The sequence below is a fragment of the Ursus arctos genome, unplaced genomic scaffold (genome assembly GCF_023065955.2).
Source record: "Ursus arctos isolate Adak ecotype North America unplaced genomic scaffold, UrsArc2.0 scaffold_16, whole genome shotgun sequence".
Classification (NCBI taxonomy): domain Eukaryota; kingdom Metazoa; phylum Chordata; class Mammalia; order Carnivora; family Ursidae; genus Ursus; species Ursus arctos.
This window is the reverse complement of record NW_026622830.1, coordinates 48,259,498-48,273,224: the sequence shown is the minus strand read 5'-3', so window position 1 is coordinate 48,273,224 and position 13,727 is coordinate 48,259,498. Positions and strand designations below refer to the sequence as shown.

Sequence of the window (13,727 nt, the reverse complement as noted above, 5' to 3'; positions counted from 1 at the left end):
CCTGGCTCCTAGGTCAGCATAGATGCTCATGGAACCAGGCTCAGGTGTGCCCTTTAAGGTACCCCTCCCATCTTCTCCCAACACACAAAACAAGCAGGAAAGGGAATCCAGAGATCATTGACAAGAATCCCAGAAAGATTCCAAACTTGGTAAACGGCCAACGGGGAGACTGAGGCTGGAAAGTCCTGCCTGCCCTGAGTCCATCTGCAAATTATCTTCCTCTGCCTTTGTCCCCTTCACATGCAGGATTTGATCTCCTTCCGTGTTTTTCCCCACTAGGTGCTGATGCAGTTCCAGAGATTGAACTACAATACGACAAGTTCCAAAACCAAACACAAAACTAAAAAAGCATCTCAATGGAAGAAGCAGGACACAGTCTTCCTGGCCTTAGAGTGGAGAAAGGCAACCCCAGTCCTGGGGCAGGAAGGAGTTCTGGGGCGTACAAGTCTTAAAGACTCCCACTTTCAGTGGTTGTTGCTATTCCTGGGAAAGTCCCTGCAACCTCTAAATCTGAGTTCTGAGGGGCTGTCTCTGCTGTTTGCCCAAATTCATTGACTGAAATGGACCCGTGCTCTGAGTAAGGGGGATTTTGGGGTGCCCTCCAGTGGCTAGGGAGAAGGGTTGCCACTTCTCCTTCCTCCCACATACAGTAGCTGATGACTCTGGAAGATTTCCTAGGTCAGGAACGAATACGAGAGTCTGTGCAAGTTTTCCATTACTGCAGGAAGTAAAAGACCCAAACCACACACATGGGCTCTAAAACAAAACAAGGGCTTTAATCTCCTAACATGCAAATCTATCACGGTACTATTTAAAACAACTAAATGGTGCCCCCTACATAAGGAAATAGATGGGGGGAAGGGGTGTGGAGAAAATGGGCGCAAGGATGCAGCTGCTGAGGAATCCCTGCAGGGCCACTGGACACTTGCACAGCCCTGAGGTTGACTGCGGCCAGTTCTTCTCCTTCTTGAGTGCTGCTGACCAGCTAGGACCGGGGCTCCAGCTGGCAGGACAGGGTGTAGCTAAGGACAGAGGGACACCTGTGAGTTGCCCAGGAGCTTCCATTCAAGAGTCCCTGCCAGTGTTTGCCCACAGCTGGAGTCTGGCGCCCCGGCAACAAGGCCTGAGGCTGCCCAGGGAAGGAGGATCCCAGGAGTGGCCAGCAGAAAGAGTCCACCCCGAACCTCACCGACCCAGCTCCTGATGGGCCTCACCTCTCAGCCTCGCTGAGCGGCTCCATAGCCTGGAACCAGGCCCAAAAAGGATCCTCGGGCTCTAGGGTGTAATTCTCGGCAGCCACCTGGAGCAGCATGATGTCCGTCATGACTTGGTATTCCTGAGCAGAGAGAGAAGCACAGGATGCATAGGGAGCCTGGGGTGGGGGGGGAGCTGCAGGACCTGGTGACGGTTGAGGAGCGGGACCGGGGACCTATCCCAGGTCCTGGCACACATGGCCACCCTCCTGCCTAGAGATTCATCTGGTCTCCACCTGTTCTCAGAGGTGAATATCAGTAGCCCCTCCTCCGGGAAGTTCTCCTGGATGCCATGCTCTGTCCCCATCTCCTAACGGGATGGGACTTGCACTGCTTTCTTCTCAAGGGATCCCAGGAAATGTGAGGTGGAGGGCATGGAGCCAAGCAATGTTCTTCCCAGGGACATCTCTGAGGCCCACTCCCTACCCTTCCCTGCAGGAAGCGCCACATATGCTCACCTTATTTCTTTTCTGGTGGTTGATCTCATTCCCCTGGAATGCAGACAAAGTCCATCAGAATGAGGCCCCTGGTTCTTAGGAGCACTTGATTCCCATCCCTTCTCATGCTGCACCATGGCCAGGACCCATGAGGGGGCCGTGCATACACAGATAGTGGGCCTGGGATCTAGGCCAGGCTCTGGGGTCCAGAGAAAGGAGGACATGGGGCAGATGGACTGGCTACAGGTCGGGACCCTGCAGCACCACCCTCTCGGAAGACAGTAGGGGAGGCCGAAGCCTCAGGCAGGAAGGGGCTGTTGCGGCTACTGAGGTGCTTGCTGACGTGGAGGGTCCTGACTTCATTCTCCCCCCACGGGCAAACTCACCGGGGGAGGCTGAGGTCCACTCAGACAGACCTCATGCAGCTTTGCCTTCAGGAAGCTCTGCTGCTTCACCAGTCTTCGGCACCGGGAGCCATGGCCTAACTGCAGCCTCACCTCGCTCATCCCTGAGATGGGCAACAGCCCCCAGGCTCACAGGGTAGCCGTGAGGCTGTCATGAGGGGAGGTTTGCCGAGTCCTGAGAGCTCAGGGCTCAGTACAGGGGCGTTCTGCTCCCAAACCTCCGGATTCTGGTCCCTCCCCCACAATCCTCAGGCTCACCCACCTCCAGATAGTCCTCCATGGCGGTATCTAACATCACCAGCTCGGTGAGGAAAGTGCCAAGGAAAGGCACGACACCCTGTGTCATGAGGGGGAGGGTTGGGATGAGTCCCTGCTCGCTGGTGTCCACAGGGACCCTCCACTGAAAACGCTCCAGCCTCCTAGCCCACCCCATGGGCTCACGTGGAGCAGCCTAGGACCCTTAGCAGCCTCCCCCCACGGGTTCCCTTTCCCTTCCCCCCCAGAACATCAGACTCCTCAGCACCTTCAGGGCCTGCTTTTCAAAAATGCCAGGGAATGGAGCACTAGGCCAGTCCCTCTCCACCCGCAAAACCCATTCTCTATGGACCTTTCTGGACCCTCCTCCTGGTTCTTTTGAAATAAGAATTGTAGAAGCTGTGGCCCCAGGAGCCGCAGCTGGAGTGGGAAGGATGCCCCCCCCCTTCCTGATCTTTCCTTTTTGGGAGGCTTCCAGCCCTCAGGGAGGAGCCCTCCTCCTCCTCTGACTTTGGAGGCCCTGGGCCTCAGGCACATTCACCTTCTTCTGCATCCTCTTCTGGGCTCCCCGGAGGGCCATCACCAGGGTGGCAAATCTATTGGACGGTCGTTCCTGCAGGACCAAGGACAAGTTCCTTGAGACCATCATACCCTCAGGCCACTTGCCCCCACCATCTTGGACGTCAGAACCTAGACATCTGACCTAACTCATACTGATCCTGAGGCCCCATTATCCAGAAGCAGGCCGTGAGTGATTCCAGAACAATCTCATTCCAACATTCACTCCATGTGTGAACTTGACATTGCAGCCTGGCCTCCCCGAGCCTGTTTTCTCATCGGGAAACGTGACAACTCCACCTATCTCCCATGGTCTCCTGAGGACTCAGGGTCCTATTACTCTCATCATTGTTGTGGCCCTCAACCCAGCCCAACCCCATCACTGAGCACAGGTCTGTCCTCTGGGCTCTCCAGGTTTGTAGAGGCCCCCACCTGGACCAGCTGTCGACAGAGAGTGAGAGGGTGTGTAGGCTAGGGAGTCTGCTTGGACACCACCTGCTTGCCCCCTCGCCACCAACGGCATCCTCACCTAGGCTGTCGCCACATTCATGACAAAGGCTTCCCCTCCCCAAGGAATGCTTCAGACCATTCCCGACTACATCTACTCAGGACCCTGTTCCCTCCCACCCCTCCTCTCTTTCCAGACCTACACCTTCCAGGCTACCTTGATGAGCAGGTTCCTGCCCTGTGCGGTGTCCTTGCTGCACAGCTTTTGAAAGATCCTCAATGGCTTCCTGAAGAGAGGCAAGGGAGGCAGGATCAATGGACGAATAATGTGGCAGGGTTGAGTGCGAGTGCCTTTTCTTTGAGAACCCCAGAGTGTCAACCTGCCTGGTTGAGGGTTTCTTCTGGGATCCTCTGAGCACTAAGGTCTTTGTAGGACATGGGAGGGAGCTCTCATGTGGCTCGTCCTGGGCCTCCCTTCCCATATTCATTGAGAAACGCTGTTTGGGTCAATTTGGGGTTCAAATGGGCAGAGAGCTTAGTGGCTGTCAAGGAAACACGTGAAGAGATTTAATGCAGCTCAGCCACGTGTGGGACATTTGGCAAAACTGATTTCTAAAGTGGGAGGCATGGTGGCCTCCTCACCAGGGAGGCTGAGAGACCCACCCACCAGCCCAGGTCCTGTGGTCGGGGTTTGCCGCCTCCCAGAAGGTCCAAGCTGCCTGACGGTGAAGAGGACAAGCCTCTGGGAGCTCCCTCGTCCATCCTGGTCCCTCCATGGAGAGAGGCCTACTCACCTGGAAACCTTCCCCCACGTGTTCTCGAGGCGGTGAATGGAGACACTCTGCAGAGCCGAGAGGATGGCATGTAAGGACGAGTAGTTCCTCAGGGTTTGACAGGCCTGGGGAGGGAAGAGAATGGGCTGTCACTTGGGGAGCCGGCACCTGATTGGCTCTCAAGCTTCAGTCCCCCTCAGGGGAAAGTGCTCCTGCTGGAGGAAGCCGCTGTCCAGGGACCTGCCGAAGGGCACACGTGAGGCCCAGAGGAGGAGGAAGATTTTACCTCACTCCAAGGAAGGAGCCAGGCAGAAACGGAGCATCCCAGCATGGGGCCATGCAAGGCGAGGTCAGCATGCCCCTGGACCAAAGAGCCTAGGGACTGCACAGTCCCTAGGGCAAAGACCAGGGCCTTCCACCCTGAGACCTGATCAAGGGAAGAGCAGTGCCCGAGACTCAGGAGAGCACCTCGGCTGGGCTTCCCGTTGCATACCTTGGCCACCTTGATCCAGTGCTCCACCACCATGGCCCTGTCCCGGGCTGTCATGCTTGGGTTGCCAAGGCAGGTGGTGATGACACACTTGGCCACACCGTTGAACTGGGCGACAGTGGCCCGGACTGTGGGTGCCAGGTGCTCATTGCCAGGCTTGTTGCGCTTGGACCAGACGGAGCCCAGGCACTGATGGGGCAGCAGCTTCTTGAACAGCTCCTAGAGAACAGGCGGACCTTGGTTCACCCAGCCATTTCCCATGCAAGACTCATGTCCTACGTGGGGGTCACAGGTCAGAGCTGGACCTCAGGGAGCTGAGAATCTGGCCTGAGCCTGGTTCGAGACCGTGGATTTCATTCCATTGTTTTCCCTGAGGGAACCCAGTACACAATGACCCAGGAGCAAACAGAGCAAGGGAAGGAAGGAGGGCATTGGCACCCTGATCATGCTCAGGAACTCCCAGCTCCAGGTGGCACTGCAAGGTGGTCCAACCCAAGGGGGCTTCTTCCCCTCCCCTCCAACTGGTCATCCCCCTGGTCCTTCCCCCCCTTTCAGATGCACATTCTCACACGGGAGCTGCAACCACACATTCTTCCGTCTGCCCTGTCCTCATGGACACATCAGATGCCTAATCAATGCTGAGGGTACTCATCCTCCAAGGCACATGAGTGGGTGACCCATGGACTTGACTGAACACAGGGAGCTGCCCTCCTCCACCCACGGGACCAGGGCCTGCCCATTGGTCTCTCCATTCTGGCTCATTTCTTCTCCCTAGTACCTCCGTATCAGTGCTTATCATGGTCTCTCGCTACAGTCCGCAGCTGGATAGGGAAAGCTTGGGGCTAAGAGCCTTGATGGGTTGACAGGGTTGGGAAGTGGTGGAGCTGAGATTTGGTCCCAGACCATAGGAGTCCACATCAGGGAAAGGCAGGTGTGGGGCAGGTGAGAGCAGAAGGAAGGCCTGCCCCTGGCCCACCCTGAGAGCCCAGCTGCTCACCGCATCCATATACGTGAGCTGCTCTGCCACCAGCCTGGGAGGGAAGTCCAGGAGGTCGGGCTTCTCCTCACCCAGCTGGTTCTTTGGGGTGACACAGCGGTGGCAGGAAGCCTCTGGGGCCGCGGTGGGCTCTGTGGCTGTTGCCTGAGTGAAACTTTCCAGCAAAAAGGGTGGTCCAGCTGACTGCCGCTCAGCACCCGGCACACATGCAGAAGATGGGAGCACGGGTTGCAGTTCTGGAACAGCTGACGGAGGGGAGGCTGGCTCTGACACCGCAGGTGACAGTTGACACAGAGCTGGGGTCGCCTCTAGCTCTATAGGAGGCCCTGTTCCTGGCTCTGCCGCTGGAAGGAGCCCTGGAGCTGGCACTGGGGCAGGAGACAGAGAAAGGTTCATCCACATCACTGACTTTCCGGATGCCTTTGCAAAACCAGGACAGACCCCATGGCCTTGAAAGGAATACCCAGCCCATGAACCCCATCCCAGTTAGCCTTCCCAGCTTGCCATCCCCCTTACCCTCCACCTCTGCCTCAGTGAGCGCCAGAAGTTCCCGCTGCATCAGGAGAAGGGGGACATGGTTTGTCAGGTCCCAGGCATGCCACTTCAGAACCATGGCCCCATGCACATAGTCCACCTTGATCTCGACACGGTCACAGCCCAGGGACTGATAGATAGCCTGCAAATTCTGGTCAGGCCAGGTACCCAAGATGGGAGACAGGGTGCTGGGGAGAGTCATATGTGGAGCAGAGTCAGAGGCCTGGCCTTGCATTGCACATGCTACTCCCACAGCACCGTTCTTTCTGTATGGGTCCCAGAGGATGGCCCCAGCCCCCTTCCAACCCCTCTCTAGCTGCCCTCGTAGTGGGAGGCCTGGTCCTCCTGAAAACCTGAATGAGTCTGGTTTATCCACTTCTCCTCTCCTCTACCTGGCCATGGGCCTGATCTACTCTATCCTCCATGCACACCAGTATCAAGGCTCAGGTTGGAGGCAGATTTGTGAGTGGTCGGCTCAGCACAGCCTCGGTTCTTGGCCCCGGTTGGGGTGGTCAGCAGGGAGGGGCAGGCAGAGCAAGTTGGGACCGTCAAAGGGATGGGTGTTTCAGGCACCCACTGAGCCCAGACTGTGCTCTGCCGCCCAGAGGGCCCGGGACCCCCTCCACAGCCTTCTTTGACTCATTTGCTTCTTCACATGAAGCCCCCCAGATGAAGCCCACCCACTGGAAATCAAGAGATCGGTGAGATCCCTGGTTTGGCAAATCCCTCCCCAGCCAGCACCCCTGTAGTCCCCCACCCTGCTCTGTGGAGGCAGCCAGCCCTGCTTCTGGACCCAAACCCCTGTCCCAGTTTTACTTGATCATTTCATCTGTCCTATGATCCAGCTCTAGGTGGATCCTTTCAAAGCTAGAGGAGGCTACGAAGATGTCACATCTAACAACCATTGGACATGCATGCTTAGGGTGTGCAGAGTGCCTATCTGACCCTCTGAATAGAACTGAGACCCAGACACTGTATCTCCTCTCTCCATTCACATTCCTAGTGCTTAATATACATTCTTGAACGACTACTTCCCAGCCCGCACTTTCCAAATCCTGAGTGGCCCGTGGGCTGGTCTGCCTGCTCCCAGTGTGCCCCTGAGCTGCTCACACAAAGGACAACTACCAGAACCATCTAGATGGAATCTCAGAAGTCCTTTGCACATGGGGAAACTGCCTGCTTTGCATTTCCTTTCGTCAACCCAGAAGGGCCACCGGCCTGTGAGGGTTGCACTTGAGAGCTTCTTGACCGGAGAGAGAGAACTATTAAGCAAGAAGATGCCCAGCACGTCCAGGAGCCCTTTCTACAGAGCCAAGCACCAGAGTAGACCGTGCCATGTTTCCTCCCATGATTTCCTACAGTACCTGTATGAGGTTCATCCTCTTAACCACCCCAGTTTTCAGAAGAGGAAAGGGAAGGTCAGAGAGGGTAGTGCCATTCCCGAGATGTACACCCAGTAGATGGGAGGCTCACCCTGTGCTGTGCATGGGGTGGGCACTCACCTATTGAACTGCTGGCCCAGGACCTGTGTGGCTGAAGTGAACATCTCGTACATGCAGAAGATCGTTGAGGTGTTTGAGATGCTCCCATCTGGGAAGGATGGCACCAGGGACTGTACGAAATGCTCCATTGTGCCTTCTCGGAGCCTCAGCATCGTCTGGGCCTCATCCAGGGACAGGGATGATTCCTTTTCCCACCAGGTAGAGAAGGGGGGTGTGGGGGGCAATGGAGTCAGCTTCAACACCACGAACCACCAGGATGATCAGGGTCTGGTGCTCAGACCAGAGAGTCCCATCCCTTCAGGAAGTTGTGGAAGAAAAGGGACTTGAGGGCCCACCCAGAAAAAGGCTCTAGGCTTGAAAGTACAATTGCCTTTAGGGGTGAAATGAGAAAGCATTGGTCACTTCAACACATCTTGTTAGCTGAGCCACCACAGCCTTTCTCTCTCTGAATAGGCTTTATTAAGAACTGTATGCCTTTGAGTCATCAGTCAACATCCCTACTGCAGACAGGAGAAAGCACAGGCTTAGCATCTCCAACGCTGCTCGAGATCATAGACGTTGGGCCTGAGAACTGTCCAGAGCATGGAATGCATGGCATTTCCCTAGGCTGCTGCGGCCTGGTCTGTTCCTCAGGTGGGGAGAAAGGTTCAGGGGAAATCCACCTTCCTCGGCAGGCCCCAGGGGAGCTGGTTGTTTCTAGTGTGGATTCTGGCCTTGCCGTGATCATCTGTGGGTCCTGAGATTGGACATCAATCTGGACCTGTTCTCACCCCAGACCAGCATTGGATGTTGTTGTGGGCCGAGGCACCTGCTGCTTGTCAAGGGAGATGGAGTAGCTGAGCCTTTGGAGCAAGCAGCTCCTCAAAGATGGCCTGGATTGAACTCTGAAAAGACAGAGTCCACTACCTGGGCCAGGAGGCATCAGAGGCCTTGCACCCAATCCGTGCTTGAAAGGCTGATTCACGGCGGCAGACAACCTCCCATACGGAGGTCCAAAAAGACATATGAGGACACAGCTTGTGACCCAGGGGACATACAATGAGTCGATGTGTTCTGAGAGGTGATACGTTACAGAGGAACATATAGAATGGCTTCATCCCACCGTTCCTTTTATGTTCAATCACCCTGTGTGGGGTGAGGATTCATAAGGCCTTGGACACGTTCTCCAAGGACAGTGGAGCTGGGTTCTACACAGGATGGCTGGGGTGAGTCAAGAAAATACTCAAAACAGTAGCAAAATGCAAAGACACTCATGGCTGCGGGAAAAGTCACACAAAACAGAATGAAACAGAATAACCCACGCCCCAAACTGCAAAAAACACGAACACTATTCTCTACCATTCCCACCTATGTGAAGAGTGTCTTCCTACCTTCTCCCACAGCTGGTGGTGGAGGTGTGGATACTGGGATGACTTTGTGGTTGGGCCTGCGGGGCACTCATGTGGAAACACCATGGGAGGGCCCCAGGTTTGTCCCCATATTTGTGTGGGGGCCCTGGGCGTGTGGAACCCTCTTCCCATTCTCACCTCAGAGCGGCACTGATCCTGGGTGGCCTGGTGCACCTGCCACTTGTCTAGGGCGTTGTAGTTGAAGTCCCAGACCAGCTCTTCGATGACCTCCTGGGTGCAGCTCTGAAAATGCAGTGCCCCATAGACATGGGGTCAAGAGACATTAGTGTCCTCCCGGGACATTGCCACAAGGGGCCACCCGCATTAGAAATCCTGTTCTCCAGTTGAGGCAAAAAGGGGCAGCTGAAAAGACATCGAGCAAGGAGGTAGCCAGATGAAACTCTAGAGCTCGTGATTAACATCGAGGTAGTTGAGCTTGGTCCCCAGTGCTCAGCTTCTCATCCTGCCTGCTATGACCTGGGGCGTGAACATGAAAGATGGGCCAGGCTTCCAACACCTGGCAGCTTCCTTCTGCCCAGGAAGGGTGTGTCCCACATCCTCTGTCCCCTTCTCTACACATAGACAACCAGCCCCCCACCCCAACACACACACAGGGACACACATAATGAGGGGCAAGAGGTGTGGGCCTGCTGAGGTGACATCACAGTTGTTGCCTGCTCTCCAGTGGGCTGCCCTGAGCTGCCTCGTGTTACCTGTTGGTGTCTCCTGCCACATGTCCAGAGGGCTCGGAAAAGCGGGCTGAGCCGACGTCTACAATTATTTGCAAGTCTCTCTCTCTGGGCTTGCCTGGGCCCAGAGACCCTGAAGGGAGGAAGGCAGCAAGAGAACATCTTGCTCTCTCGAATGTCTCCACCCAAGTGAGCTGGAGAGCAGGTTGTCTTTTGAATCTGGGTGCCCGGTTACCAGAGTTCTAAGTTCAGTTGGGGCCTATCACAGAGGAAGTGAGGTCACTCTTTCAAGATTCTAATCCCTGGGACCATGTGTTCAGTCAGACCTATCCAGAGCCCCTTCTTGGCAGTTGACTCCTTAGCTTTCTCCCCCATGTCATCTCCTTAACTGGACACAATGAGCCAAAAAGGCCATAGCCACCACTCTCTGGAAATGGAACTAGGGTCCGAAGCTTCAGGAGGCAGAGCTGAATTCAGACCTTACGTTCTGTGTTTCTTTGCGCACTTGTGTGTCCTATGTCATTGCGTCTCTCACGTAGTCCCCACTTTCCCAGCCTGCAGTGTGGGGATCAGGCTAGAATCTACTTCCTTGGGACATCCTCTGGTGTCTGTGGATAAGAGTATTTATTACATGTGTGGGGTGGTCCCCTGTGTATCTGAGGCACAATTTTCAAGATGGAAGAATTACAAGAAGGGGTGGGACTTGGCATGGAGGGCTGCTCAGAAGAGGCCTGGGTTCCAGCCCTGTAATACTGCAACTGTCACTTTCCCTCTTGGCCTCATTTTAAGGTGGGCACCATGATGGCCTGGAAAAGCAAGAAGATGCAGGCATTGTCATCCTCTATAGTAAAACCATGCAATTGTTTCCCGTTATATGAAGAACGAGACCCCTTTACCTCGTTTGGGTCTATGAGGGGAGCGGCTTTCACCATGGCTCCCAGGGATCCTGACCTGTGGTATAGGCATCAGACTGTAACTGCTAAGTGGTCAGTGACTGGCTTTTGACCCACAGGACATATTCAACGTGATGAAGTACCATGCCTAGAGCTTCTCTACATGTCATGCAAAGAGTTTCTCACTCCCTAGTTACTTTCCATCATGTTCCACTACTCACTCCTTCCCTTTCCCTTCTTCTTCTCTCTCTGAAGCAGAACCAAGCACCGATGTTTTGAGCTGCCATCTACAGAGGCTCACAGGACAGAGAACGGAGGCAGTGCCAAGGCCAAAAGACACACAGGAACTCAGGTTCTGAGTCCAGATGGCATCCCGAGTCACGTGAGCCAACTCATGACAAAATCCTCTTCCAGTATGGCCCTGGTCACAGCCGCAGCCACTGACACACCTTGAGCCTGGGGAACCATGCTAATTTGGGCCCGCATTCTTCACCCACAAATACTGTTAGAAATTAAAGCGATGCACCTGCACATGCAGGGTATCAGGGCAATGCAGTCCCGGGGCAACTCTAGATAAGTAACAGTCTCCCAGGCCTCAGCATCTGTCCCTGCCTTCCTCCCTCCCCTCTGCTCTCCTCCTAGTGTCCCTGCAGCCACCCTGGCTGCCTTTTTCACTCCTCTGGCCAAACTGGCTTCTGTTATTGAGTGTCTGCAGCACAAGTCACTTCTTCCTGAAACGCTGCTCCCTGACGTGTGCAGGTCTAGCTCCCTTTGGTCAATCTGTTCTCAGCAACCTCAGCCTCAGTGAGGCCTTTCATATCTTTCCATGCAGTGACTCCCCAGCCTTCCTCCGTAGCACACTTCATTCCTAGTACAGAGCGCTTGCTCTTTTCTTTCACGTGCGTTCTCTTTGGAGCTTTGGTCCATGTGTAGACTGGGAGCTCCTAAAGCAAAGGAGCCCTAGGTAATTTCAGCTCTGCGCACGGGCCCAGCAAGATACCTGGCATAGGGCAGTGCTCAGTGTGTAGTTACTCAATGAATAATTGAGAAGATCTTGGAGCCCACCTCCCCTCTTAAGCACCTAGACTGCAGAATGCTACTAAAACTTTCAAGCTGTTTCTGGGCAGGGGCGACAACCACAATGGCCTCTGCCTGACTCTTCCTGCTCCAGTTCCTCCAGCAGAACTCACCAGGTACCATGGACAAGGAAGCGCCCTGCATCCAGCTCTCCAGCTCTGGTGGCACAGCCCCACGCAGGCACACCAGCAAAAAAAGCCATGCCTTTTCTCGGGGGTCCTCAACGCAGTGCCTTTGCAGAGTCACAGAGCAAAGGAGCAGGATCTCTTGGCTCCCTGGGCAGAGTAAAGGACCTCAGAACCCTCCCTTTCCTCCTTTTCTGTCCACTCCCATGGTGTCCTCTTTACGATTCCAGCACCCGCACCTCAGCCAGAAGAGTGCTTCTGCACCCACCCCTGTGTGTCTAAATGAGGAACTAAAGGTCTAATGCAGACGTGTCCCTGGGCCCCAGACACAGTGAACGCTCCTCAACATGACTAACCCACAGAAAAATGCAACCAAGAGCATCATGAGACATCACATCACATTGGCGGGAAGAGCGACCCTCCAAAAGTCGAGAGATAACAAATGCTGGTGAGGATGTGGAGCAAAGGGAATCCTTGGGCACCACTGGTGGTAATGCACATTGGTACTGTCACTATGCAGAACACTGTGGACGTCCCTCCAAAAATTAAAAAGAGAACTACCTGCACCTCCATGTTCAAGAAGCATTATTTTCAATAGCCAGGACACGGAAAACATCAGTGCCCTTTAGTGCTGAGTAGGGAAAGAAGTGGTACCTAGAGAATAGCATAGGAATCAGCCAGAAGAAAAGGATATCCCGCTAAGTGTGCTAACAGTACCGGACTTTGAAAGCATGATGCCAAGTGAAATAAGGGAGACAGGGCAAAGACTTTCTGTAGAGAAGCATAGAGAGAGAGAGAGATTGATCCTGTCTAGAGAGAGAGACAGAGAGCTATTTTTCCCTTCTCTGTGGAATCTGAGACAAAGAAGAGAAAAGGGGGAAGACTAACTCAGAAAAAGAGATCAGATTGAAGTAACGAGAAGCAGAGGGCGGAGGGGGTGCGGGAATTTAGTGAATGGTGAAAAGGTACAAATTCCAGTTTCAGATCAATAAGGAATAGGGATTTACAGTACACCCCAGGACTACAGTTCATTACTGCTCTATGGTGTATTTGAGAGGTGTGAGAAGAGCAAGTTCTGAGAGTTCTCATCACAAAGAAAAACCTCTCTTTCTTTTCTCTTCTCTTCTCTTCTCTTCTCTTTTCTTTTCTTTTCTTTCTCTTCACTTTAACCACAGTCAGAGGGTCAAAGGTAACACGCTGTACATATTCACGGGGAGAAAGGAGTACATAGGGACCTTCATTCAGTCGTTCAACAAACACTGGATTTAGCATGAGGTAATCCCCGTTCTTGGCTGGGTTCTGCCCAGAACTCCTGTGTCCCACACACCTCTGGTGCTGATTTGCTGATGCCCTGGGTGAGGCACTTCCTTGCCTCGGTTTCCCCCTTACGGTGACCATGCTGGCTGCCGACACTGTTAACAAGGATGCTGCGGGAAGGAGGAGGTGCCAGCCTCGGAGTGTGGGTGCCCGGGGGAGGGGGTGCAGGCCTTTCCCCTGTAATTTATTTCCAGCTCAGGTGCTTGTGAACTCCTCCCAATCGTCCTGCTGAAGTGTGTGCAATGTCTGTGGGTTGTCACACGCATTAATTATCTGCTGAAGGTTATAAAGTACCCCTCGCTTTGGCAAGATCACCCTAAAGAAAAGGGCTTTATCAACGTTGCCATTAAATGCAATCGCAGAGAGTGGAGAAGATGGAAAGGAAAATCGCTCAAGCCAAAGAATAAATGACATTTCAGAAAACGCAGAACAAGTGGATATGAAGATCAATTGGAACTTAAAGTAACGACATGTCCAATGACATAGTCGCAGATTCTGGATTGCTTCGGGCAAGAAAGGGGGACGGTACACACGGAGCCAGACAAGAGGCCCTGAGGCAAGGTGCAAAAGGTTTGATCCTGGGCAGTG

General features: G+C 54.1%; 1 protein-coding gene across 2 annotated transcripts; it reads right to left on the bottom strand.

Moving 5' to 3' along the window:
* Nucleotides 1-750: 750 nt before the first annotated feature.
* Nucleotides 751-5,127, bottom strand: LOC130543811 (ral guanine nucleotide dissociation stimulator-like). Of its 2 annotated transcripts, XM_057312734.1 has the most exons (8): nucleotides 4,621-5,127; nucleotides 4,149-4,252; nucleotides 3,572-3,641; nucleotides 2,891-2,962; nucleotides 2,077-2,431; nucleotides 1,712-1,744; nucleotides 1,215-1,336; nucleotides 751-1,022 (listed from the first exon to the last, which is right to left on the bottom strand). In XM_057312734.1, exons 1-5 carry the CDS (start codon nucleotides 4,672-4,674, stop codon nucleotides 2,285-2,287), a joined length of 447 nt encoding a protein of 148 aa, XP_057168717.1. In that variant the 5' UTR covers nucleotides 4,675-5,127; the 3' UTR covers nucleotides 751-1,022; nucleotides 1,215-1,336; nucleotides 1,712-1,744; nucleotides 2,077-2,284. The 2 variants fall into 2 exon arrangements, with proteins under 2 accessions (XP_057168717.1, XP_057168716.1); XM_057312733.1 differs by having other exon boundaries at nucleotides 1,712-2,431.
* Nucleotides 5,128-13,727: the final 8,600 nt, after the last annotated feature.

Bases quoted from the DNA above. Each gene is read 5' to 3' on its own strand.
- LOC130543811 (XM_057312733.1), bottom strand. From the start codon at position 4,674: ATGACAGCCCGGGACAGGGCCATGGTGGTGGAGCACTGGATCAAGGTG. The intron at 4,253-4,620 runs GTATGCAACGGG...TTCCCTCCCCAG, and splicing joins ACTGGATCAAGGTGGCCAAG to GCCTGTCAAACCCTGAGGAA. The intron at 2,432-2,890 runs GTGAATGTGCCT...CTCATGACACAG, and splicing joins AGAAGAGGATGCAGAAGAAG to GGTGTCGTGCCTTTCCTTGG.